The sequence below is a fragment of the Protopterus annectens genome, chromosome 1.part0, assembly GCF_019279795.1.
Source record: "Protopterus annectens isolate FY-2018-M chromosome 1.part0, PAN1.0, whole genome shotgun sequence".
NCBI classification, from domain to species: Eukaryota; Metazoa; Chordata; order Ceratodontiformes; family Protopteridae; genus Protopterus; species Protopterus annectens.
Window position 1 is genome coordinate 416,929,786 of NC_056725.1, and position 25,925 is coordinate 416,955,710.

The 25,925-nt window shown below is 42.1% G+C and overlaps 1 protein-coding gene across 2 annotated transcripts in view; it reads left to right on the top strand.

Annotated features, from left to right (window-relative positions):
- CUL9 (cullin 9) overlaps positions 1 to 25,925 on the top strand; it is a 2,881,018-nt gene that overhangs the window by 1,738,661 nt on the left and 1,116,432 nt on the right. For both annotated transcript variants that reach the window (XM_044060287.1, XM_044060293.1), the window contains exon 24: positions 16,016 to 16,176. In XM_044060287.1, the coding sequence (XP_043916222.1) occupies positions 16,016 to 16,176 (161 nt within the window). The remainder of the gene's footprint in view (positions 1 to 16,015; positions 16,177 to 25,925) is intronic.

Consider the following 25,925-nt stretch of genomic DNA (forward strand, 5'->3'; position numbering starts at 1 on the left):
TGCCAATTGCTGATTGGTTTTGTAGCTTTATAGTTCTCCCTGCTGAGAAAACTCCTGAATGTTTTCAGAGAACATTAACTACCTTGGGAAAGCTTTCAGAGAACATTGTCTCCTATCCAATTTCTGTTTTCTTTTTTTTCCTAGCCATTCACTCTCTAACAGACTGTTGCCAGTTTCTCTTTATCAGATTGTCTCCATGGAGACATGAGAACCAGGCAGCCAGTTTGTTTATCAGATTGTTTCCATAGAAACATGAAGACCAGCTGCAGAATTGTTACATGTATTTGCTAGAAAAGAGCTTTGCAATATTCAATATTCTTTTTCATTTACTTGCTCTCTTTTAAAACTTGTTACTAAATCAGTCTAAGGTCTTTAATCCAGTCATTCTCCATGTAAAAATGAGAAAAAGCACACACATTTTTTCTTTTATCATGCTTTTTTTTACATAGCAGTGCCAACATTTCTTAAAACTGAACAAGAAGAAGAAAGAAAAAAAAAAACAGCAGCACTTGTTTACACTTACAAATAACTGCAAAAAGCTTTGTTTTAGAGCATGTAAAGAAAACCACATGGCACCAACTTGGTACTATTTAGGAGGGAAAAAAATATTTACTTACATTTAACTTTAACCCTCCTCTTCCCTTCCCAAAACACTTTTCTGAACTTTAATGACAGTATGAAGTAGGGCATATGCTTTAGAGTTCTCCACATGTCCAACAAATTCTGAAAAAGTCCAATATTTCCAGATTTTCTTGTTCTATTTCACAAATATAATTATTGCACTGTTGCAGTCATTACATTTGGGTTATCTGCCTGCAGGTAGCCCTCAGTCGGCCTGATTAACAAAGTCTTGGGTCCTGCGTTGGTTGCTGTCCCTTCTTCCATGACGTCAGGTCGTCAGGGGTATAAAACATGCAGCCGACGCCATTACGTCAGTCCTCCTTGCTGTGCAGTGCCCGAAGCAGAAGCAGTTCGCAAGGGCCAGTCAGCCGACTCCTGAAATTTTTGTTTTCGAGTTTCAGAACCGAAGTCTTCAACTAAAGCTAAGTACCCCATTGGGGAAACTTTTTCTTGCTTCTTACTGATGTCAGTAAAAGTTAATAATTGCATTACTTGTGGAAAGCAAATACCTCATAAAGATTTTCATTTGTACTGTATTCCTTGCTTAGGCCCTGACCACAACGTACCTTGCTGTCGGTTTTGTGCTTTATTTAATCAGTGCCCCATCCGTCGTCGGTATATTTTTGCCTCTAAATATTTTGGTTCTCGGTTTAATTATCCAGAAATGTCATTGGTTAGCTATCCGACTACCGGGATTCCGAAAAAAAAAACGTAAAGATAAAGAAAGAGGCCTCCGAGGTCCAAAACTGCCTACAATGCTTCTCCTAAGCCAGTCGCCAGTTCGCTGGTATTCAGTGAGGCGCTTTGGCAGCCCCTGATACCCGCTACTTCTGATTCGCAGGCTTCTACTGAGACCCATTCAGAGTCCGGTATACCGCGAGATGCTTCAACTGTGGAACCCGCGAATGTCTCTACCTTGGATGGGTCTGGAGCCGCTGTGCAGGCACCGGCTTCTGAGGGTGTATTCAGGCCTACGGACTTGCATATTAAACTGACGCCTCCTTTACTTAGGTCTAAATCTCGATCCATGCCTAAAAAAACGACGCCTAGGCGACATGCTCAGGCCTCTATGCCTAAAAAATAAGAATGGCTGAAGATCTAATAATTCTAATCAGGGGTAGCCAACCCCCCCCCCCCTTTTCTAAGAGGCCTAGGACTGAACTTGATTATGAATCTTCTGATCAGGCTTCTGTTTTTTCTGATGATCTGGATTTGCCCTTATCTACTTATGAAGATTCTGATGCAGAGGACTCCATTCCCTCTGCTTCCCCTCCTGAGGATTTTTCTTTTGGGGAAACTTTACATACTCTAAGGGATCATTGCCACTGGGAAAGCCAGGATTTTTCTGATTCAAAAAAGAGGCGTAGGGATTTTCTTCTCCTACCTCAGCATAGGCCTTTAGCTATTCCTCCTGTACTAGACATGGTTGATGATGCTTTTTCGGAATGTAGTTTGGTCCCTGATTCCCTGCCTCCTGCTCCCAGAAAACCTGACGCATACTGTAGGGTCCCAGAGTCCCACAAGTTCCTTTTTAAAAATCCTATTGCAGATCCAGAGACTATTTCACAGGGGCCCAAGGGCATTAAGGCTTCTACTGCTAAAAATCCTACCCCTTCTGATAGATACTCCAGGGCGCTGGATAGATGGGGTAAGAATGTTTACACTAACACAACCTTGGCCATTAGGGCTTTAAACTGCCGGTTTCATATGTTAAAGTATCAGCAACATGTTATTGGACTGCTTAAACAGAAAATGATGTTAATTCCTGACTGTGTGGAAAATAAAGAATTACAGGATTTAATGCATTCTGCTGAACAAGTTGGAAAACATACTTTGCAATGTGGTTTTGATTCATTAGAGGCCTCTTGCAGGGCTGCTGTTACTGGGTCTGTGCTCAGAAGGCATGCTTGGCTAAAAGGAGCAATCTTTGCCTGATCATGTTAAAGCTAAATTGTTGGATGCTCCTTTAAATCAGGACCGCCTGTTTGGCTGAGGAAGTTCTTAAAAAGATGGAAGATAAAGCTAAATCTATGCAAACTGTTACAGAATTTTTACAAGTTCAGCCTCCTAGATTTAGTAGGCACTGGCCCTCTAAGAATTGGTCCTTTCCAACCCCTTCCAGGTCTTCTCAAGCCAAACCCAGGCACAGCAAAAACCCCAGGTTTCAGTCCCAGGGGACACACAGAACTAAGCAGTGGGGGGCCTCCACTTCCAAATGTGGGAATAATAAGACTCCCCCCTATGGTAAACTGTCTCAATTACTTATTTTTAAAATTTCCAAGCACTTATCAACTGACTGCCCCTTTAGAGGGAAAGATTGCTCTTCATGCAAAGAATTGGGAACTCATTACCCAGGACAAATGGGTTTTAAATATAATGTCCCATGGATACAGATTTCACTTCCACACATTGCCAACACCAAGCGGGTGGCCAGACCTACCCCCAAATCAGTGGGCAGAGGCCCAAAACTAAGTACTTTCTCTCTTAAGCATGGGGGCTATTCAACTGGTACCAGAAGAGGAAAAGGGACAAGGTTTCTACTCAAGACTTTTCCTGGTACCCAGAAAAGACAATTCACGGCGCCCTATCCTGGACCTGTCTACTCAAAACACCTTTTTGGTGATTCCAAAATTCAAGATCTTGACTCTTCACCAGTTGCTTCCTATGCTAGGCAAAGATGCCTGGTTGGCAACACTAGATTTAAAAGAAGCATACCTGCACATCCCAATCAGGGAATCTTGCAGAAGATTCCTACGCTTCAAAGCAGGCTACACGCACTATCAGTTCTCTGCACTGCCCTTTGGCTTATCTACTGCGCCCAGGGTGTTCACAAAGTTCCTAGCTCCAGTTATTGCATTTTGCAGGCAAAGAAATATTCAAATATACCCATACCTGGACGATGGTCTAATTCAAGCAGAAAGCCAGGGCGCACTTTTGAATCATCTGGCCTTTGTACAAAGGGTTCTAACTCGTTTGGGGTACACCATAAACGAAAAGAAGTCACACCTGGTACCCTGTCAACAAATTATATTCCTGGGAGCAAGCTTGAATACAACTTCCCAGATTACTTGCCTCACGCCAGAGAAACAAATTCATTTGACAACCTCCTTCAAACAAGTGGCCACAAAAACACTGCTATCTGCAAGACAAATACTGCAAGCCTTGGGGTTCATGGACTCCTGCATTCTTCTAATTCCATATGCAATTCTGCATATGAGGACACTACAGTGGCATCTAAAAATCTATGGTGTCAACATTCTCAAGACCTGGAAAAAAATTATTCCTATCATACCTTGCCAACGCCTAAAGGGGACTACCTTTCACACCAGCCCCTGCCGCCCAAACCCTAACAGATGCACCAGACTATGCATGGGAGGCTCGCCTGGCAGGGAAGTGCATTCAGGGCAAATGGAACCCAAGTCAAATGCACCTGCATTTCAATCAAAAAGAAATGCTAGCTGTACAGAATGCTCTGACAGCCTTCAAGGGCCACATTCTTCCAGGACTGCTAATGGTAAAGACGGACAACACCACTGTTATGTGGTACATAAGCAGGGGGGTACACATTCGTACCCCCTCTGCCGACTAGCCATGGCATTGTGGAACACAGCCTTGAGCTACCAAGTGCACCCACAAGCTCAATTCCTGCCAGGAAAATTAAATACACTGGCAGACAGACTAAGCAGAAATCTCATGGACCCACACGTGTGGAAACTGGAGTCAAGAATTTTCAACATGTTGACAAGCAAATGGGGGAGCCCAGATATAGAACTTTTTACCTCTCCCCAGAACTACCAATTGGACAAATTTTGCACAAGGACTCCCCACAAACAAGCCTGGAAAGTGAATGCTCTCTCCTTTAGCTGGAAAAACCTATCAGTCTGTGCCTTCCCTCCTCTGTCTCTGCTCCCCAAAGTACTACTAAAAATCAAACAGGACAAACCAAGGATGATTTTGATTGCTCCAGACTGGCCGCGTCAATACTGGTACTCCCTCCTGCGCAGTGTGTCACGGTTATCTCCATGGCACCTGCCTCAGACTCCCTCCCTGCTGTCTCAGCAGGAGAACCAGATTCTGCACCTTCAGCTTCTAACACTGAACCTTGCAGCCTGGCGAATTACTTAATCCCTCCTTTACCATCCCTCAGCACACCTGTGATGGATATCATTTTAGAGGCAAGGAGGCCTAGTACTAGAAAGTTTTATGCTGAAAAATGGAAAATATTCTGTGCCTGGAACCAATCTCAAGGGATGAGCACAGCAGCGCCCAATTTACCTCAGATTTTACAATAGTTAACTGAGGTGCTTCACAAGGGCCTGTCTTTTTCCTGCATTAAAATCTACGCCTCAGCCATTTCAGCTCATTATAACACCAAACCGCTTCTCTTCGCTCATCCACTGCTCAAGCAGTTCCTCAGAGGGGCCAAAAATTTGAGACCACCCAGGAGAGCTCCAACCCCAGCCTTGGGACCTTAACTTTGTCTTGGAGAAACTCACTCTACCTCCTTTCGAGCCAGCTGCTACTGCAGACTTAAAATTTCTTTCTTGGAAAACAGCTTTCCTTTTAGCAATCACTTCAACTAGAAGGGTATCTGAATTACAGGCCGTTATGGCAGTGGAGCCTTTCATCATCTTTCATGCGGACAGGGTGTCCCTCAGAACCAATCCATCCTTCATGCCCAAGGTGGTATCCAGTGTGGCTCTTAATCAGTCCATTCATTTGCCAACCTTCTTTCCCAATCCACAGAATAAAGGGGAATGGATACTGCATTCCTTAGATGTGCACAGGCAACGTAGATTCTACTTGGACAGGACTAAACCTCAAAGGAAATCTGAACAACTGCTGGTGGCATTTGCTGCAGGAGCAGAGGGGAAGGCTATTTCAAAGCAAACCATTTCTAAATGGATAAGCCATTGCATTCATTTTTGCTATAAGCACCATGGAAAACCTATCCCCCCAGGGGATCAGACCTCACTCCACCAGGGCTGCATCTACCTCTACAGCCTTTCTCAGAGGTGTCCCTACCAGGGACATCCTAGAAGCTGCTACCTGGAGCTCTGTACATACTTTCACCAAGCATTATCATTTGCCAATTTTCTCTAAATCCAGAGCTGGCTATACCTGTACTTTCCTTTACAATGCTTAAAAGCCTTTTTGGTGTATTTACTTTTTTGTTCAAGGTATATCTTTGTGCTTTTATATTTATTTGCTTCCCATTAGGGAGGCACCTGACATCTGGGGCAAGAAAAACTGATGTAATGGCGTCGGCTGCATGTTTTATACCCCTGACGACCTGACGTCATGGAAGAAGGGACAGCAACCAACGCAGGACCCAAGACTTTGTTAATCAGGTCGACTTGAGTGCTACCTGCAAGCAGATAACCCAAATGTAATGACTGCAACAGTGAATACACTTGAACATCTACATTTATGGTAAGTGTACACAACTGTACTTTCCCCAACAGTTAAGATTCATTTAGCAGCAATATCAAATTTTTACATTGGATTTGATGGTTCCTCTTGTCACTTCTCATAAGCTCTGCAAATCCTTTTTGCAAAGCACTCTTCTTCTAAGACCTCCTTTTAAAGACCCTACTCTCCCATGGGATCTGAATCTGGTACTGCAGGCTCTCTCATTCCCCCTTCGAACCAGCAGCTGTGTGTGACCTTAAATACTTTTCTTGGAAGACAGTTTTTCTGGTAGCCATTACTTCTGCCAGATGAATTTCTGAGATTCAAGCACTGTCCTCAAAACTTCCGTATTGGATTTTTCACAAGGATAGAGTTGCATTGCAAACTAATGCATCCTTTCTTCCTACGGTGGTGTCAGAATCTAATACCGATCAGCCCGTTAATTTTCCAGTATCCTTTCTTAAATTTGCAAACAAGGGTGACTACATGTTACATTTATTGGCTGTCCACAGACAATTATATTTTTATCTACATAGAACAAAAGGCATCGGAAAAACTGACCAAGTGTGTCTTTTTTGCAGAAGTAAATTTGGGAAAGCCAGTTGCCAAAGTAACTTAAGCCAGGTGGCTGACTTGACTGTATTTCATTTATTTATAGCAAATTGGGCATTACCTTACCAAAGCCATTACGGGCCCATTCCAGTAGATCCATGGCAACTTTTTCATATTTAAATTTAGAATGTCCATGGAAGATGTATGTGCAGCAGCAACTTGGAATACTCCCCATACCTTTGTCATTCATTACAAGTTGGATCCGGTCTCCAGAAGTAGCACATCATTTGGTTCAGCTGTCCTCAGGAATATCCTTCCTTGAGTCCGCCTGGGATCTTAGGTAGCTGGGGAATCTGTCCTATCAGTTGAGGATAGAATTAAAATAGACACCGTCGGATAAAGAAGCTATGTACTCAATAAAGTTCCATCTGTGTTGTCCATCTTCATTCTTCCACAACTCCCCACCCACCAACCCCCATCCTTTAAACACTCCTGAAAGAATGAGTGGTTAGAAGACATCACTGTCCTATATATTGAACTCCAGATATAGTCATCTTCCTATTTGACTGCAACTATTTCCTTTTTAGTAAACTCAGCAAACAAGATCTGAAGTACTTGGTGTTGGTGCATTATGGGTATGGGAGAAGCTTGAGAGTTTTTGGTTTCCACGAGCTTTAACAATGGCTGAGTCGAATCCAAGAGTTCAGATCTGAACTCGTCAGTTGAGGAAGAATGAAAATAGACAACACAGATGGAACATTATGGTGCATACATAACCTTTTTTTTCCTGGGCTCTTAGCAAGGACCTAGATCCTTTTTCAGCACCCATGGAGTCTATCCCTGAATTTTTAGCTTGAGTCTTCAATAAAGGTGCTAGCTTTTCAACTATTAAATTTCAGTTGGCTGCCATTTCTAATTTCCATCTGGGTGAAAGTAACGCTACCTTAGCCTCTTATAAATTTTGTAAAGCCTTTTTCGAGGGAGTCTTTAAGACTTCTGTTAAAGGATCCTACTCTTCCTTCGGATTTAACTATCATGCTTCAGGCCTTAACACAAACTCCCTTTGAACCCTGAGCCAAAGCAGAACTTAAATGTTTGTTTTTGCAAACCATTTTTTGGTCACTGTAACTTCAGCTAGATGAGTATCCGAGCTCCAGGCTCTAACTCTTCATGTCTTTATCTAGTTTTTAACAAGGACAGGGTTTGCAAACAAATCCATCTTTCTTGCCTAAGTTAGCTTCTTAGTCCAAAATAAACCAGGGCATTAATCTCCTGGTTTTCTTCCCTACATTTTCAAATAAGTGGAAAGCATATGCTTCATCTGTTGGATGTGCGTAGACAACTTTGTTTTCATCTCCACAGAACCAAAGACTTAAGGAAATCTGACCAGTTTGTTTTTTTTTTTCTCCTAACAGTTTGGGCAAACCACTATCCATAGTTACATTGGCCAAATGGTTAAGTGAATGCATCTCCTTTGTTTATGGTTAAAAAAAAAAAAAAAAAAAAAAGTTTATCCTTGCCCAAGCCTCCTAGAGCTCATTCCACTAGGTCTGTGACAGTTTCTTCAGCCTTTTGGTCAAGGGCTTCCTTAGATGACATTTGCGCAGCTACAGCTTGGACTAATTCTCACTCCTTTGTTGCTCATTGCAAATTACATTTGAGTTCCAGGAACAGAGTGACCTTTGGCTCTGCAAGTACTCCGGAATATCCTTCCATAAGGGCTGCCAAGGTTCCATTAGCAGGGGACTCCGTCTCATCAGTTGAGGAATTAATAAATAAAGGCAACAGGCAAAAAAAAAAAAAGTCATGTACTCACCATAACATTCCATCTGTGTTTTCCATTTTTATTCTTTCTCAATTTCCCATCCCCCTCCCCCTTCCCTTGCTTCTGGAAAGATCTAGGAGTTGTACAGAAACCTGTGTTCCCTGTTTGAGCTTCACATTCCTTTTACGTTTCTGCCTTTGTTCATTTCTGTAATAGGTTGACTTTTTATATCTACGGGCAGCAAATGTGATCTGCAGTATGTTCGGTTGGTGGGGCATTATGGGTAAAGGGAGGAGCTCGAGAGTTCTTGGATCCAATGATCTGCTAAACGTGGCCGAGTTGGGTCTGAGTTTCAGATCCAAACCCATATTTTGAAGAATGAGAATGGACAGCACAGATGGAATGTTATGATGAGTACATAACTTTTTTTTTCTTTGAATATGAGATGGTTCCTGCACTGCCTAAGATATTTCTGTCTTTCAAGTCTTTAAAAGTTAGCTACTGCAGCAAGTGCTTCAGTCCAAGTGGATAAAAACACTTATCTCATTTATTCTAGGAGTCGAAGTGTTGTCAGTTGGAGAGCATGCTTTAAGACTGGTGTCTGCATTGTATTTTGATATTGAACATCTCATTGCTATTTGGAAAATGATCTGCTTCCAGTGCTTGTTGTAGTCTGTTTGGCATGTATCTTTAAATGTATATAAGCTAGCCAGAGGAAGCTACGTGGGGTGTAGTAAACATTTCTCCTGTAGAGTTCATTTTGGAGAAAAGAAAAAAAAAGCTTATTGGTAGAGATTAGACCACATCTTCAGTGTCCATTAATTACTCAGCCTGACTTGTCAGAAATGAATGAATAATTGGAGAACTGAAGTACTGCATCTACAAAATTGAAGAAATGTTTACTTTCATGGGTTTGTGTTCGAAAGTATGTTAGGGTAATTCTGAGTTAAAATGCTTCAGCAACAACAGCCAGGATTTATTTTGCTAAAAGAGTTGGTAGAAAACTGAAAGCTCTGCATCCAGAAATGCAGTGTATTCCCCACTGCAAGTGGATTAGCTTAGAAGCGTAAAACTTTGTGTCATTCATGCATATTATTGGGAATGAAGCCTTCAAAATATTTAATTTAAAGTAGGGAAGGACCAAATAGCACGAAAAAACGGAGAAATTAATGAATTGTGAGCCTAAAGTCATGTCATTTACTAGTTTTCTACAAGAGGACAAAATCCTATGTGGACTATTTGTTTGTTACCCAAGTATAAATCCAAAGACACTGAATTCGAGTCTCTTAACTTCACTGATAATGTAAGGGACTAATTTGTTGCACAAAAAGTAAGGGACAATCTGTTTAGAGAAGTCAAACCTGACCTTATCAAAATTTGTGAATTTGTGCAAAGCAGGTGGAATTTCAAGCAGATGTTTAAGCATTTGCAGTAAAAATGGATGCGTAAAACAAAGGTAAAAAAAAAGACAGAAATGATAGTGTAGATGGGTTTTTGAGGTGATGCATACCAAAAAATAACAGTAATTGATATGAGAAGTACTACCATGAGGTAAGAGTTATGCAGTTAAAATATTTTTGATAAGTATGGTTTTAGGCATGAAAGGGGAGCCATCTCCTGTTGTAGTAAAATTTGCATAGCTTCTTCAAAAAGTGAACATTTTTAAGATCTTTAATACAAAAAGGTGTGCTTATAGAATTTACTTGTTATACAGAAGTATAAAATTGAACTGTGCTAACTTAACTGTATAAAATGAAGAAAAGAAAACTGAAAGTCTGAAAATGTATTGAAGAGAGAAAGACGTATGAACTAGACTGTTGGAAAGAAATGCTGAGAATTACTAAGAAGAATGTTGAGTTTAAGCTATGCAAAATGCAGTATTTTCTCTTAAAGATGTATTTAGTGCATTAAATCTTTTAGGGGCAGAAAGCAAGCATAAAAACATTAACCTTTTCTGCTCGCAGGTTGATGCCAGTGGATCAAAAAACACTGATGTGAATGTAATTTTAAGTATTTCAAAATTTTGTTTCACGTAACAACGCAAAGGGAAGCTGCTTCTTTGGGTTGTTGTGCTTCTGAGAAGCAAGAAATGTTGAAATGAATTCACAGTGCAAAATCAGTGTGCACTTGTATTTATAATCACTTACAGAGTGACCAAGACTGATCAGATTCTGTCCAGAACCACAACACCGGTTTGTTTACTAATTTATTTACAAGTTTAGTAAGGCTGGTTTGTCAACCAGAATAAAAAAAATTGTAAAAGTGTATTTTGCTAGGGCTCCCATACCCTAAAATGCACTAGCTCAGAGTTTGCACAACATTTGGTTAAGAAAGTAAAGTATGTCTCTCTAATGTTATGGGATCTCAATTTAGTATGTTTTATTTTATTGGCATTTGTTTACCAGGAAAGTCCAAATAAATGCCTGTTTTCAGCAGAGACCATTGGAGAAAAGCTCGAGAGAGTTAGATAACATCAAGTAAAACAGTAGTATTGAAGTAATTAAAAATGCATATATACATATACAGTTTGACAGTGGAGTACATGGGATATAATAAAGCTTGAGGAGATGCCAGTGATGATGTAATAAAAGTAAAGTAAGAATAACTACTATGACAGTCAGTATATACAACAGTATTAATGTATAGTCTATTATGCTAGGAAATTAAAAAAAAAAAAAAAAAAGATAAAAGTCCCCTCTAGGAAAATGGAGACTGTTTGTGTTGAAAGGTACAGATAGTATGGTGAGCGGTTCGTGTAAATGTGAACTATTTATGGTTGTAAATCATGCAGGTGAGGTGCATGGGCATAGCTATGAGTTTGAGAGAAATTCTTTGAGAGGCACTAGATTTGTCTCTAGAGCACAGAAAGCAATTTGGGAGATAGTAATGAAGTACCGAGGAGATACAAGGGGTAGGTAGAAGGGTTATATAGTATTTTATGGTTTAGAAATGGTGGCTGAGGTAGTTGATGTGGAAGTTCTAACCAGCTGAGAGCATGTAAAGCAGAGCAGTGATGCACTTTAATGGCAGGTTAGCTACAAATCTAGTTTTCTCATTATAGCATTGCTCCGGTTGGGTAGTTTTTGAAAATAAATGTGAAACAGAGGGAGAGAGAAAGAAAAACTTTCATCACTCCCTAACAGATGTATACATTTATCATGTGATCTTCAGTGGTACCTTTTGCACTCCTAAAATACATATTTATAATTCCCCTTGTGCAGGTTCCTGCAGACTGGTACTTTTGCATTACTTTAGAAGTATAGGTGTCAGATCTTCATTATGTCATGTCTTGGTTTGCAGAAAGTGTACTCAAAAGTGGCTGAGATGAACCCCTGGGTTTAGGGGCTGGGCTGCCTTGCTGCAGATAATTGATGACAGTGCAGAGTATGCTGGCACTGGACCGTCCCCACCCTTCCTGCCCACACTTGGAACTTTCTGATAAAACTGCTCCAAAGTGCGGTTGGTATAGAGACTGAACATAGTCCTTCATCCATTAATGATGGATCATTTTTTTTCCTGTCTGCAATAGGTAGTAGGGCGCTGTCTTTTCCTTAGCAAACCATTCACAATGTGTTAACTTAATTTTGTTTTGGTGTAATGCTGCTATGTGCCAGTCGGAAAATACTGATGAAACAGACCACTGCAACAAGGCACAACTGCCTCTAGTGCTTGCTTCAAAAAAAGTACCCATTGTAGGCATAAAAAGTAAAATAAGAATTTTTAGCAGGTCTGTCATCCATTGTAGGCATTAGTGCCCTGGTCAGTGATCTTGGGTTCACACATTCATCATGCATTATTACTTGATTGACAGTTGTCTTGTGATTTCAGATCTTTAACACTAGGGCTTCAGCCACTTGCCTTTTTGGTCATCTTCAAGCTTTCTCCTTCCTAGGTTCATTTACTTTGTATGAAAGGGAATTTGGCGAGCAGTTAGAACACAGAATAAGTTTCATTTACATTAGGAAGCCTAAGTTTTAACTGCAGCTGTAGTGGAAGAAGCCAGTTTCTGTTCTGCAGGAAGAAGGTTCCCTAGACCATCCAGGGATTCTAAGCTTAGTACCGTCTGAAACCTAAGGCCATGCTGTAGATCTGGTAGTAGGGCAGAGAGAGCTGACAAAACAAGGAGTAGCAGCTGACATGGTATTGCAGCATTTACCCTCACATCTTAGTGTAACACCTTTTTTTTAATTCTGTACTACTGTGAAGGGAAAAAAATGTTAATCCCAGCAGAAGTGCACGGTGAAGCATGCAGATGAATCAGCTTGGCTATAGGAGAGGTCAGTGTTTCAGTTGCTGTGTCATTCCCCTGAGTTCTAAAAAATAAGTTGTTCAGTCCTGTGCTAGCAATACAAGTGGGCAGACTGCTTGTCATAAAAGTGGGTGTCCAAGACTAAGTCTAGAAATAAAGCTTCGAGCTGTAACACATATACCAAATGCTATTTGAAGAAGCAGTGACACTTTCCTCTGTGCAGTGTGACTCCATTTCAGTAGTTAATGAGTTAAGGAAAACAGTTAAGCTGCAGCAGTTACAAATGAAAAAAGAACAGCCCACCCTTACAAAGACGACTTATAGAAACAGCTGCCCTACTTTTGATAGGTTAGTTTTATAGTAACTGCTGTAAGTTCAGATTTTATGGACACTTCAACAAGTCAGCTTTCCTTCCCCCATCTTTATTGGAAAAGTGAATAGCTTCCCTATTTATTTATTTTGTAATTTACATATGAATGCCATTTGAAAGATTTTCCCTTCCTTGTGTTTTCTGTTGTATTTTTTGGAAATATCTTTGAAAGACCAGGTCTGCCTTCCTCTGTGTGTGTTGTTCTTCATGTTATCTGGAACAGAGACCACAAATAAAGAAGTGTGGACCCAGGGGAGATGCTGCACCATGATATAGTAGGATTATGACTTATGGTTTGCAGGTTTAGGATTTTGGGTTTCTCCTATTGTTAGTGCCTTTGTGGTGGAGTGTTCATGTTCTCCCCTTGTCTTTGTGGGCTTTCTCATTGTATTATTATCACCCTATCTCCTCAGAACATATTTATTTAATTGCCCTTCTGTAAGCTTCCTTTATATGTTGAGTTTGTCATTGAAACCTTAGTCATTAAAAAGGTCCATGAGGGATCATTTTTCTTTCCTTGCTCACATAAAATGTAAAGTAAGAATTTTTATCAGGTCTGTTATCCACCAGTATGGTGATAATCCAAGTGAAGAGTGCCCTGCCGAATAAGATACTCTTCAATATAAGAAATTACAGTAGGTGACACACAATTCATATTTCCTTTGTAATTCAAATCCTTAAGAACATTTAGCCAGTGGGTCCAGCTACCCCTTTCTGCATCTCCAGGCTGATTGTGCTTTTTGGTGCATCTTTGTTTTAGAGTCTAGTTATATTTTCAGGAAGTAAAGAAGGGAGGATGGATGTTGTCTCCTGGAGTCTCCCCTGAACATTGGGAAGGTCATAGGGAGATTTGCTTATTGGGCCTTTTCTTGGACTGGTTCCTGAAGATTTTCACTTGGGTCTCCACAGTTTCCTTCCATAACACAAAGCTTTTGCCGGCAGGAGGACTGTTAAATTTTCAGCTTTTTCCTTTGTGTGTATATGTGTAAGCGTGCATCTGTGGTCAGTTTCCTTCACTTGCCAGGATGGGCTTTGGTTCCCCTTGATCCTAAATTTAATGAAGCATTTATGAAAATGAATGAATGATACAGTGTCTCTGACCTGCTGGCGAGTTGTTCAAAAGGAAAATGTGACTTGCTGGCTGAGGTAATCTAGAACATATAAAATTACAGTAGGAAATAGGTAAACGTCTTCAACCTTTAGGTGTGGAACTCTGCAGTAAACTTGGCTTATTGTTATCTTGTAGTGTTACAGATCTCCTTGTTTAACTTCTCATTCTGTGACAGTGTACACCTGCACCATTGCACAACCTTAACGCATTCATATGTATAGGTTGACCTGCGTTTCCCATGGAGCACCAACTAGTGTGTCATAACTCAGAATTATATGTCCATTGCTTGTCTGCAGTGTGGAATTGTAATAATAAATGTGGTCATATAGTGCCACAAGTGTGCATCTGTAAATGCATCAATTCAAAAAAAAAAAAATACTGTCACATTGGAAATTAAAATAAATTCAGTTTTTCTTCTGTATCAGTGGACCTGGAAAAAAAAACTTGGCAAATAACTTTTCTTTTATCTCTGTACATTTCCCAGCAGTTAAGATTACAAGTAGCATACAAGATAATTGACCAGTGTTTCTTATACAACTTTACTTTATAGTAAGAATAACTTCTGAATAAAAGAAAGAAAAAGGTATGGTTCAGCCTTTGTCCTTGAACAGCTTACTAAAGCAGGACGATGGGGAGATGTCTGACATCAGCACTTTTCTAGCTAATTGTGCTTTCAGGCGTTTGTCCTTCTTGAAGAGCTGTGGATTGTCTTTTAAGCCCCGACATCCCTGCATTACTCTGAGTACATCCTACTTACACCTAGACCTATTCCCTCTTTGTATCATCTTTGACGAGGGAGAAACAGAGGTGTAGGAGTAAATTGCAGGCAGCAGCAGAACAAGTCTTTTCAGTGTCTGTTTCAAGAATTTTAGGGCTGAGAAGATGAGCCATTTCATGCTCAGCTATGGTTTGTTTGTTTGTTAGAGATTTACAGGTCGAGAGAAGCATGTTTCTCATAACTTTTTAGTAGATTCTTTGATAAAACCAAAATGTGTGGACAGAAGACCCAAAACCAAGTAATTTTTTTAAATATTAGGCCAAGTGTTTTGCTCTTGGTTGTGATGCTTGATCATCATTTGTTTTCTACTTAGTGACTACTGCAGGCAAGTTAATGGTCTGTTAATGGGGTCTCTATGGCCCATGCTTTTGCAAATGTGGGTGTGGCAATATGAAAGTAATATTTTTGTTCGGTAATGCGCTTTTTTAAAAAATATTAGATTTTACAAGTTATATGTTTTTCCTGATGAATGGTTGTCTACTCTTTCTCTCTTGTCTTTGAAACAAAGTACAAATTTTATAGGGTTGCCTGTTTTTGTGTAACAAAATTGCTTTTCTAGATGTTGAATTGTCCCCAGGAAAGAAAGTATTGTTTTCTAATCTAGGATATATATAAAGGCGAGCAGCATTTACCAGTAGTTAAACCTCCAATAGTTGTCATCCATACTTCATCAAAAAGAACATTGTTAAGGGCAGTTTTTTTGTACTTTGCAGCCTAACATGGAGGCTTGGATGTATTTGGTGCATTTTTTTTTTCAAATTTGTTAGCTAATAAAGATGAAAACGAAAATCTGTAGCAGCAGAAATTGTAAGAGACAGTTTTATCAGTTATAAGTTTATTTTGTTGTCAGGGCTAGTCAAGGAAACATTAAGTGATTTTAAGTAATTAAAAATTGTACACAGGACAGAAGTATGGTGCTGTAATCCCTGGCATTATTGACAGATTCTAATTCTCAGTGATGCACCAGAAAATGAAAAATGTTATATGGGAAATCTTCAGGTTGTATTAATTTCCACATAGATTAGGTTTGAAAGAGTTAAGCTTCCTGTTTGTGGTCATAAGATTCTAATTTACTGTACCTATAGCAATTATGTTCTAATTTGGGACATTACACAGATGGACAAGCCTGACTTTTTTTTCCCTGAATGTTTTCTTAGGTCAGTGAACTTTTTGCTCGATACATTGATGAGAGGATCCAAGAAAGCAGTTGCACAGATTCTTCCAACACAGAGGCATTAAATCAGCTGCAAGTGTTCCTAGAGCCAATGCTTTTTCTTTCTGGGCTGGAATTGGCTAATAGCTTTGAGCACTTTTATAGGTAATTTCTGTTAACATTTTGTTGCCACAATGTGTTACTTTTTCTGGTTTGTTAATTGAAATGTGATATGTTGGATTTTAAATAGTGGTTCTTCCATATATATTTCTATTGCCAATTATTTGTTTAGGAGTATTTGTTACTCAAACTGCTTTTCAAACTTACAAAATCTGGTGAAGCAGAGGTAATGAGGCACACAGAGAGAAAGGTGAGCAACAAAAAATGGCCAAAAATGAAATGATCTGTACACCGAGCCTCTGTGTGTTACTGAATTCTTCAAAGTTCTTTATGCTGTTAGTTATTAACCAACCAGAGGCGCAACTTGCCGGGCCAGAGTGAGGTGGTGCATAGTTATAATTCTAAAGTTCCTTTTTGCTGAATTATACTGAAGTCGTAAGCATCCATTTTCTGTGTGCCAGTGTTCTCAGATTAATTTGAACTGCATTTATTTTGCATTGTTATTTATGCAGATTCTACACATGTATAATAAGCTTAAGAAATGTAACTTCAAAGGCCCATCTGCAGTGAATATATTTGGTTGCTTCCATCCTTGCCATCTCATAGTTTTTATTCACATCTCTCTCACTTGTATTTTACAGAAACATTTGCTCTTTTTGAACAACATGCACTATCTATGTGCCATGGGAAGGGGGCAACCAAACCCCTTCATTCTCCTGCACTTTCCATCTGATCATTCAGCTTATTTTTGTAAAGTTGGTTGTCGGGAAAAGTTCTTACATTTGAGGTCAAAAAAGCAGACCTTCCTAGTGACCTACACTCTGGTGATAAATACTTCAGGACCACCAGAAATGCTCCATTTCTTGCCTTGGGCTGTATTCCTACGTCAGTTAAGTGTTTCAGTCTCCCAACTTAAGTGTCAGAGAGAGAGAGAGAATCTTGAAGCCTTCATCAGTGTTCAACCCTTGGTACTGATTGAGAGGGTTTAACAAAATTAACTAGAGGGTGTATTGAGCATTAAGTGGCAGAGGTCACAAAGAGAGCAGCAATTCTCAGAATGTCCAACCTCCCAGAAAACTTTTCTAGTAGGCAAACTAGTGGTACTGTGGTCCTTCATTGGAATGGCAGCAGTCTGCCACCTGTGGCCTTGCCTCACTGTTGCCTTCTGGATGATTTTTGAGGGTCATCCCTTCTTCCACATGTCCATGTAGCAGACCATTGCATGTGACGTTTGGGTTTGCGATATAATTTCTAGAGTCTGTTCCCTTCCTTTCTACTCCCAAACTGCAGACTTGATGATGTCCTTTTCATTCTTCCAAAAAATGGGTCTAGGATTCGATCCTTGTATCTGACTCGGCCCCATGTATAAGACTTCGGATCCAATTCTTGAGCTTCTCCTCCTACTCATAATGCTGTATTCCATCCCAACTCCTCAGATCTCGTTTGATGCCATCATGGTAAGGAGGAGGTTACTGGTTCTCAATCAAGTAAGACTTATTTTTCATAAAGCAGGTGTAAGTGGTTGGGTTCGGCTAGTACTTTGTCAGATACATCCCTTCCCCTTGGAGTCTTGACCCTGGATAGCTTGGATCCGATTCTCCCCATAGGGCTCTGATCCGGGGGTAGCCCTGACCTCCTTTCTTTGGCAGCTTCGGCTCTGAGGAAGGTGGAGACATTTCCCCAGGTCAACTAACTTTCCAGGTGGTAGAAAGGGCTTTCTCTTTGCACAGAAAACCATCCTGTCTTACCTCAGATCCTAACCAGTGCCCCTCATTGGGTCTGAATTCTGAGCCCATCATTTCTGCTCCTCAGGATCAGCCATTTCCGGGAAGCCTCCACACATGTTCCCCAGAGGGATCCCCTCCTTTCTGGCACCTCTCCCAAACACACTATGGAAGAACTCCCTTGGAAGAGAACATTTAATAGGAGGCAGACTCTGCATATGAAGTCTGTCATGGAAGATGCTGATTTTGATGAGGGAGAAGGATCCCCCCCGATCACCAGCTGATGGCATCTCCTTTGGGGACACCTCTGAAATCCTTTAACAAAAGGGTTGGGTGGTCTTCCCAATCTCCTTCTCCTGAGGAATCAGTGTTCCTGGAGGCTTGCTGCTGGCCCATCTACTTCTTGGGTGACCCCTCTCAAGCAGATTAACTTATTGACTTGGTTTCCCACCAGGCTGGGATGGAACCAGACACTGTTGGACCTATCCCCAAACGCCTGGACAAGTTTTTAATTCTCCCTTCTGATAGATCCCACTGGAGCAAGGGAATCCCAGTTGATGCCATTTTTGGCGGCAGCCACTAAAAAGGAGCTAGCTGAACAAAACTCCTCTATCCATCCACTGAACATGAAGGGCAGGGCAGTGGACAGACTTGGAAAGTGTGTGTATGCCTCAGCTACATTCGTGCTGAGGTCATTGAACTACCTGGCATACTTCACTCATCTGCAGAGAGATTTGACCAAGGAACTTTGAAACACACTCTGATTCCATGTCTGCGGAGGATTTCAAGAAAGTTTCTCCTCAACTGGCCACTCTACTGTCCATTTTGAATGCATCGATGAGGCTGATCTCTCATGCAGGGAAGGATGCCTCATGAGCTGCTGGTTGAGGCGCAGCTATTAGGAGACATGCTTGGATGAGGCTATGTGACTTTGTGGAAGCCTTTAAGTTATCATTTGCTAATGCCCCATTTAATGGCTCTTCTTTGGCCAATCAATTAAAAATACACTTACCTGAAGTGAACAGGAGGGAAAGAATGCCATAGGAATCAGATCTTCTACTACTCAATGTACATTCTCTGGGAGCCAACGGGTGGTAAGAAGATGTGGTTCCGGAAATATCTGGGACCATTTCAGGATCGTGCGGGGGGACACTTCCTCCAGCCACAAAGGATCAAGTTTCAGTGGATGACGTCACCCCAGAGGCAGAGGGGATCTGCAAAATCAGGGTTTCAGAAACTCTTTCTCTGATAGGCCGTATCAGTGTTCCCCGACTGTCCGCCTCTGGAGGCAGTTGGGGGTTGTTTATCCTTGCACCTAGATGCCGGGACAAGCATCACAAGAAATTCATGGGTGCCAAGAATCCTTTTCAGTGGTTGCTTCATGCCATTTTCCCTTCCTGCGCCTGCCCAAAGAAAGAAACTTCCTAAGGTTCCACCCAGACAGAGGAAAGACTGCTCAGGAAGTACGAAAGTTGCTACAGAAGAGTCATCCAGGAGATTCCACCCAAACAGATAGGCTTCAGAACTTATTCCAGCTTCTTTTTAGTGCCAAAGAAAACAGGGGACTTAAAACCCATTTTGGATCAAAGCAACATGAACCAATATGTAAAGAAGCTGTAGTTCCGAATGGTTACGATTCAGTCCATCCTGCCTTTTTTGCACAAGGACAACTGGATGTGCTCTGTAGATCTCCAGGATGCGTACTATCACATCAGAATAGATGGGCAATCCAGAAGAAATCGGTTCTTTCATCAGTCATTACCAATTCAGAGTGGCATTTGGTCATCTGTGGAGACCAAGTTGCATATCCGCATCCTAGAGATGACAGTAATCCTTCTGGCATTGCAGGCATTTCAAGGCGTTCTGCACCCCGAAGGATTAAATCCAAAAAGCAGCCACAGATAAAAGGACAAAATACTTAAATAAACACTCTAGTGCCTCGGCAAAGAGCCTTCAAGGAGTAAAATGCACAGTGCAAAAACAACCAGTACATACTCGGAGCAATTAAACAAGCAGTTAATCAATTAGTTAAGTAAATACTTCCAATTACTTTCATTGTCAATCCAATTGGCATCAAAGTATTATATTTTAAAATGTAGATTGATTCTTTATGCAGCAATTTATCCTTAAGGAGAACCATTTCACCCATATTTACAAAAATGTGTTCCAAAATATTCCACTTTAAAATTTTAGGTTACTTTAATGGAATATTTTAATATGCATAGCTAAGGGGCTCATTATAGGTTCATAGGTTGTTACTGGGCTATCCGCCCAAAGGCATATATTAGCCCAGCCACATTGTGCGGTATTCACCGCCCCTTTAGTAGTTCCCTAAACACTTGTACTAGCAGCTAGTACCCTTGGCCCCTATCTAGTAGTGCTGTTGGTGTGATCCCCGGTGTGAACTTTCTGTTACCCATCCACTCATCAAGGTTCCTCTTGAAGAGTGATAGTGAGGTGCTCTGTCTTATGTAGATCGGGACCCTGTTCCATAGTAAGGGAAGTCTCTGCGAAGGGAATCTATCTCTCCAGCATATTCTATTCATTGTTGTGTTGAGGTTTATATCCCTAGAGCGTGTAGCTCGAGTAGATTTGGTTTTGCTAAGGTGGAGCATGTTCAACAGTTCTGGGTTGGACATGGCTCTATACGTTAGACAGAGATCGCCTCTGAGAAAGCGGTATGCAACAGAGAACAGTCTTAGTTTTTTCAATCGTGCTGAATAGGGCAACTGTTTGAGGCCAGTAATCCTCTTGGTTAGGTACCTCTGCGGTCTCTCCAGCTGCTGGAGATGTCTAGCCAGGTACATTCCAATTGGTGCATTGTACTCAATAATGGGTCTGATGAGGGAAGAACAGAGGGGCACCATTACATCCTTAGATCTTGATGCAAAACCTTTCGTGATCAGATGGGTTACATGGAAGGATTTTCTAACCACTTTGGCAACATGGTTATCAAAGGAAAGCTGATCATCTCTTGGGTCCCTAGATCCCTTATTTCTTCTTCAGACTTCAGGGGATTGCCTCCTATGTTGTAGTTTGCGGGTACTCTGTTTTTTCCAAAGGGGATTACTATGCATTTTTTTGCATTTAGCTTGAGACCGTGGCTTTGACACCATGCATCAGTCTCATTTAGGCCTTCTGGAGAATCTCCATGTCGGCCGGAGATTCTATTATAGCACCCAGTTTGCAGTCATCCGCAAACTTAGTCAGCCACAGCCCTTCCGTGCTTGCCTGTACTTCTGAGAAGTATATGCCAAACAGGAGGGGCCCCAGGACAGAGCCCTGAGGCACACCACTCATTACAGGTCTGGATTCGGACATAGATCCCGCTACTCTTACTTTATGGGATCTGTCTGAGAGCCAGTTTGCGATCCATCTTGTGACGTAAGGGTTTATGCCCAGGCTAGTGAGCTTATCAATAATACCTGAATGGGGAATGGTGTCAAATGCTTTAGCAAGGTCAAGGTAAGCCGTGTGTACCTCCTTTCCCTTATCTATAGCCTGAGTAACTGTTTCAAAGAAATCCACCAGGTTCAGGAGGCATGATCTGCCCTTGACGAAGCCGAACTGTGTGGGGTCTAGCGACTGGAGGTTCCCAATCTCTCCATTTATGAGTTCCATAATGATTCACTCCATAGCCTTACAGATCAGACTGGTCAGGCTTATTAGTCAGTAGTTCCCAGGGTCAGTTGTGGCCCCACCCTTGTGTAGCGGGACCACCGTTGCCATGCGCCATTCTTTGGGCACATATCCTGTGGAGAGGCTGAGACTGAACAGGGTATTAAGATGCGGGGTTAATTCCTTTTGGAGCTCGCGTATGACACAGCCTGGGACACCATCTGGTCCCATGGAGGCAGTGTTTTTAGCTTTAGATAGAGCCTTGTTAACCAACGTATCAGTAATAATTGGACTTACACAATCCCCTGGAATGGTAATAGGCCCTGTGGGGGGGGGGGGTTGCACTGAACCTGTCAGCCAAGATGTTGGCAATGTCAGAAGGGTCAGAGTATTTTGTTCCATTTTGTGCTAGCTCAGAACAGACCTGAGCATTGCCATTTAGGTTTTTGACATAGCCATAGAAGGGCCTTATGGTTATCCTTGGCAACTTTCTTTTCAAAATTAGCTTTAGTTGACTTGATGAGGGCCCTCAGTTTCTTACTAATGCTGATCAGGGATGATTTTTCTACTTGAGATATGGCCTTTTTTTGTATAAGTCTCCTCCTTTTATTGTAAAGTTTGCTTATGGCCGGGGTCCACCGGACTTATTTCTTCTTGCTTGAGGAAGGAGTCTTGGTTTTATTTGGGATAGCATGGCCCATGCAATCCTGAAGATGCATATAGAGTGCATATAGACATATTATGTCTCTAACATGTTCTTGCAATCTAACTTTGAAAAGCCCTGTAGCTTTCCCCTATGTAAAACAACTCACATGGACATTTTCAAATCTAAACAGTTCTCTCTGTATTACATGAAAATTTTCCTGAGGGACTATAATTCATCCCATTAATTTTAGGAAACACATTAACCACTAAATTACATATACACTTACCACATTGTAAAGTGCCTCTTCTAAGAGGAAGTGGACTACAAATCATATTCTTAGGCATAACAAATCTGCTATTAACTACCATATCAGGTATGCTACGACCTTTTTTAAAAGACACATATGGTGCAGTACTAATTATTTTGGCCAATTCTGTATTCTTTAAAAGCATAGGCCTATAATATCTCACAAGTTGAGTGATCTGTTCACTCAAAATATTAAAACCAGTTACAAAATAGATCTGCCTTTTATCACTACTTATTCCACCTATATTTAGGGGTCTCATTGAACTATATCCAAAATGTGGCGGTACCTTCATGTCACAATTACTTAACTTCTTAACTTGTCTACTATAGACCACCCTCTCCTGATTATTACATTCTGACAGAACTTTATGTAATGCTTCTATCATCTTATCTGATATTGTTAATCCTCGTTCATTCCTTACGTATGGTTATCTGTTCCGACCTCGGAACTGAGCCGGCCATCTTCCAAGCTCGTGTCAGCTACAAACTCTCGAGCAAAAACTCTTACGTAGAATTCCCCTCTCCCTGTTATCTCCGATTTCGTTTTCCGCATCGCCATTCGGTCGTGTCAAGCTACTTCTCTTGAGCTAAGTATAATATTTTGTTGTCATACTAATCTAAAACAGCTTTTTCTTTCAGAAAAGTTTCCAAATAGTTTTTTCTTACCTTATCGCATTTAGTGACTATCCCTTCTTGAAATTTTTCAATCTTTTTTACCGCGAGGTATTTCTTCTTTACCATCGTTGGTAGACCCCTTTTCTTCATTACCTTTGGGTATTTCTTGTACCATTGCTGGTATTCTTTCTGATTTCCTTCTTTCCTGTCATGGCAGATAAAAAAGGTAGTCCAGGATTTAAGAGATGTTCAGATTGTGGCCATAAATTACCTACTTCAGATGCACATTCTCTGTATGTCTATTGCTTGGGTGTGCCTCATTTATCAGTTGATCCTCCCTGTGGAATTTGTAAGAACTTCTCTAACAGGAAGTTGATTGAGAGGAAAAATAAATTGTTACTGAAGGGGCTACTCAAATCTCCTTTTACAGAGGCTATTTCTGGGTCGGAGGCTTCAACCCCTCCAAGATCCCATAAGAAAAAGACTGATGATCATTCCAAGGCCAAATCTCTTCCTTTGTCCCTGGCTGGGGTCTCCCACCAACCGAAACCTAAGAAGGCTATTCTACTTGGGATCGGACTCTTTCCGCTCCAGCACTTTCGGTGCCTAGACTTTCGGCACCGAGGCCATCGGCACCATCTGTGATTTCGGGACAGACTAGCGTGCCCTTTACCATATCGGTATTGAGGGGCTCCTCGGTTCAGACCTCTCTACCGGCACCAACTATGCAATCGGCGCAGACTGTAACCTCATCGGCTCTGACACCTTACCCGGAACCGACAACTCAGTTATTGACACCGATTTTTTTTGGTCCCAGCCTTGGCACCGACAACCACTTTGGCACCGACCTTATTGTTGGTGCAGACCATGACTTCAGCACCGATGATTTTCTTGGTGGAGACACCTGTAGTTCAGTCTCTTACGGCCCCGTTGTTTTCAGTGCAGACTGGTGAGGTGGGCACCGAGCTTGTCCCATATGTGGATAGATCTGACTTTCCTTCAGCCATGTCCGTGAAATCCACTAGAAGCCTCTCTGAACATGACGTGTTGCGTCTTGTGGATCAAATGCTTTTGGCCAGAGGTATCCCACCCCCCAGGACCTATCCTACCTTGGGAGGTGATCACCCGTTGCCAAAGACCCCTACTTATTCTCCTCCTTCATTGCCTTTGAAGCCCCTTGATATAGCACAGTCTTCCCCCGTCTATGGTTTCCTTTATGGACCTCACTAAGGAACCGCAGTTGCCTTTGTGGCAGGAGAGTTTTGCTATGACCCAGGATGTCAGCTGTGGCATACGTAATTTGGTGTTTCACAGCCATCCAGGGACTCAGAGTCGGCAGGCTGTGCCACTTAGGGGAGGGGTGACACCTGTCCTGAACACTCAGCCCTCTTCAGGTGGACCGGCCTTCCAACTAATGGAGAAGGTTTTGGCATCTACTGGCGATACTGTGCTGTCAATCTCCCCGCAGTCCTCCGGACCGCAGTGTACACAAGTCGCTCCCAGTGGACACCGGGCACAAGGGCCTCAGGATGTACTCCCACAAGAAATCCCTTTTGCGTTGTCTTTCCCAGCTTCTCCCTCTGAGGAAGTTCATCGAAAAAGCTTGTGCAAGAGGAAACACATGGACTCCAAAGAGGAGTCCCTTACTGAAGACACAGACTTGGATGATGGGGAAGGGTCCCCTCCCTCACCCTCTCAGGTATCCTTTCGATATATCCTCGAAATCCTTAAACAGAGGTGTGACTGGCAGCCCTCTAAACCGACCTCTGAAGAGTCTGTGTTCCTGCAGGCCTTTCGTGCCCGGCCCCCTACCTCCTGGGTTACTCCACCTGTCCGGCTCGTCGTGCAGCGTGCGTGGAAGGCTCCTGACACCGTTGAGGCCATTCCCCAGAGGCCAGATAAAATTTTGTCCCCTCCTGCTGACCCCCATTGGTCCAAAGGTCTTCTTGTAGATGCGGTGGTGGTGGCGGCCGCAACCAAGAAGGACCTGGCGGAAGAAGAAAGCCAGACTGTCCATTCGCCCAACAAAGAGTCACGGGCTCTGGACAGAATAGGGAAGCGTACTTGTGCATCAGCAACCTTTGCAATCAGGTCCCTGAATTATATGGCACACTTTACCAGGCTTCAAAGGGATTTAGTTTCTGAGCTCTCTGAAACTTTGGTTGGTGCCGTGTCTGATGAGGTCCGTGACAAAGTGGCTTCTCGGCTGGCTACCATTAAATCGATATCAAACTCCTCCATGCGCCTGATATTTCATGCATCAGAAGGAGCAGCTAGAGTGGCGGGTTCAGGTGTTGTTTTGAGACGACACGCCTGGATGCGCTTATGCAGTTTCGCGGAACCCTTCAAGGCTTCCTTTCTCAACGCTCCCATCGAAGCTTCCTCATTGTTTGGACCAAGGTAAAAGCACACTGGCCAGATGTGAACAGGATGGTGAGACCCTTTCTGCCATGGGTGTCCGTTATTCTTCCCCTCAATGTGCTTTCTCCAAAAACCAGAAGAGTGGGAAGATATGGTACAGAAAGTCTCAGGGTCCTTTCCGTGACATACAGGCCAAGTTCTCCCCTAGAGGCAGAGGGGGAACTCACAGGGAAGATGCCCTTTTCGGGGCAGAGGGAGTCCGCGTAACCATGGTTCCAGGGACTCTTTTCCTGGTCAAGCCTACCAGCGCTCCTGAAGAGCGGCCCAACTTCTTTCCTCTGGAGGTGGTTGGGGTCATTTCTCCTTGTACCCTTCTGCCTGGACAACCATCACTGACTCTTGGGTACAAAGGATAATAACCAGAGGTTACCATATTCCCTTCAATCTTTGTCCTGCCCCCCCCCAACAAACTTACCCGACGTTCCACCCAGTCAAAGGGAAGAAAGCAGCACTAGAGATAGCAA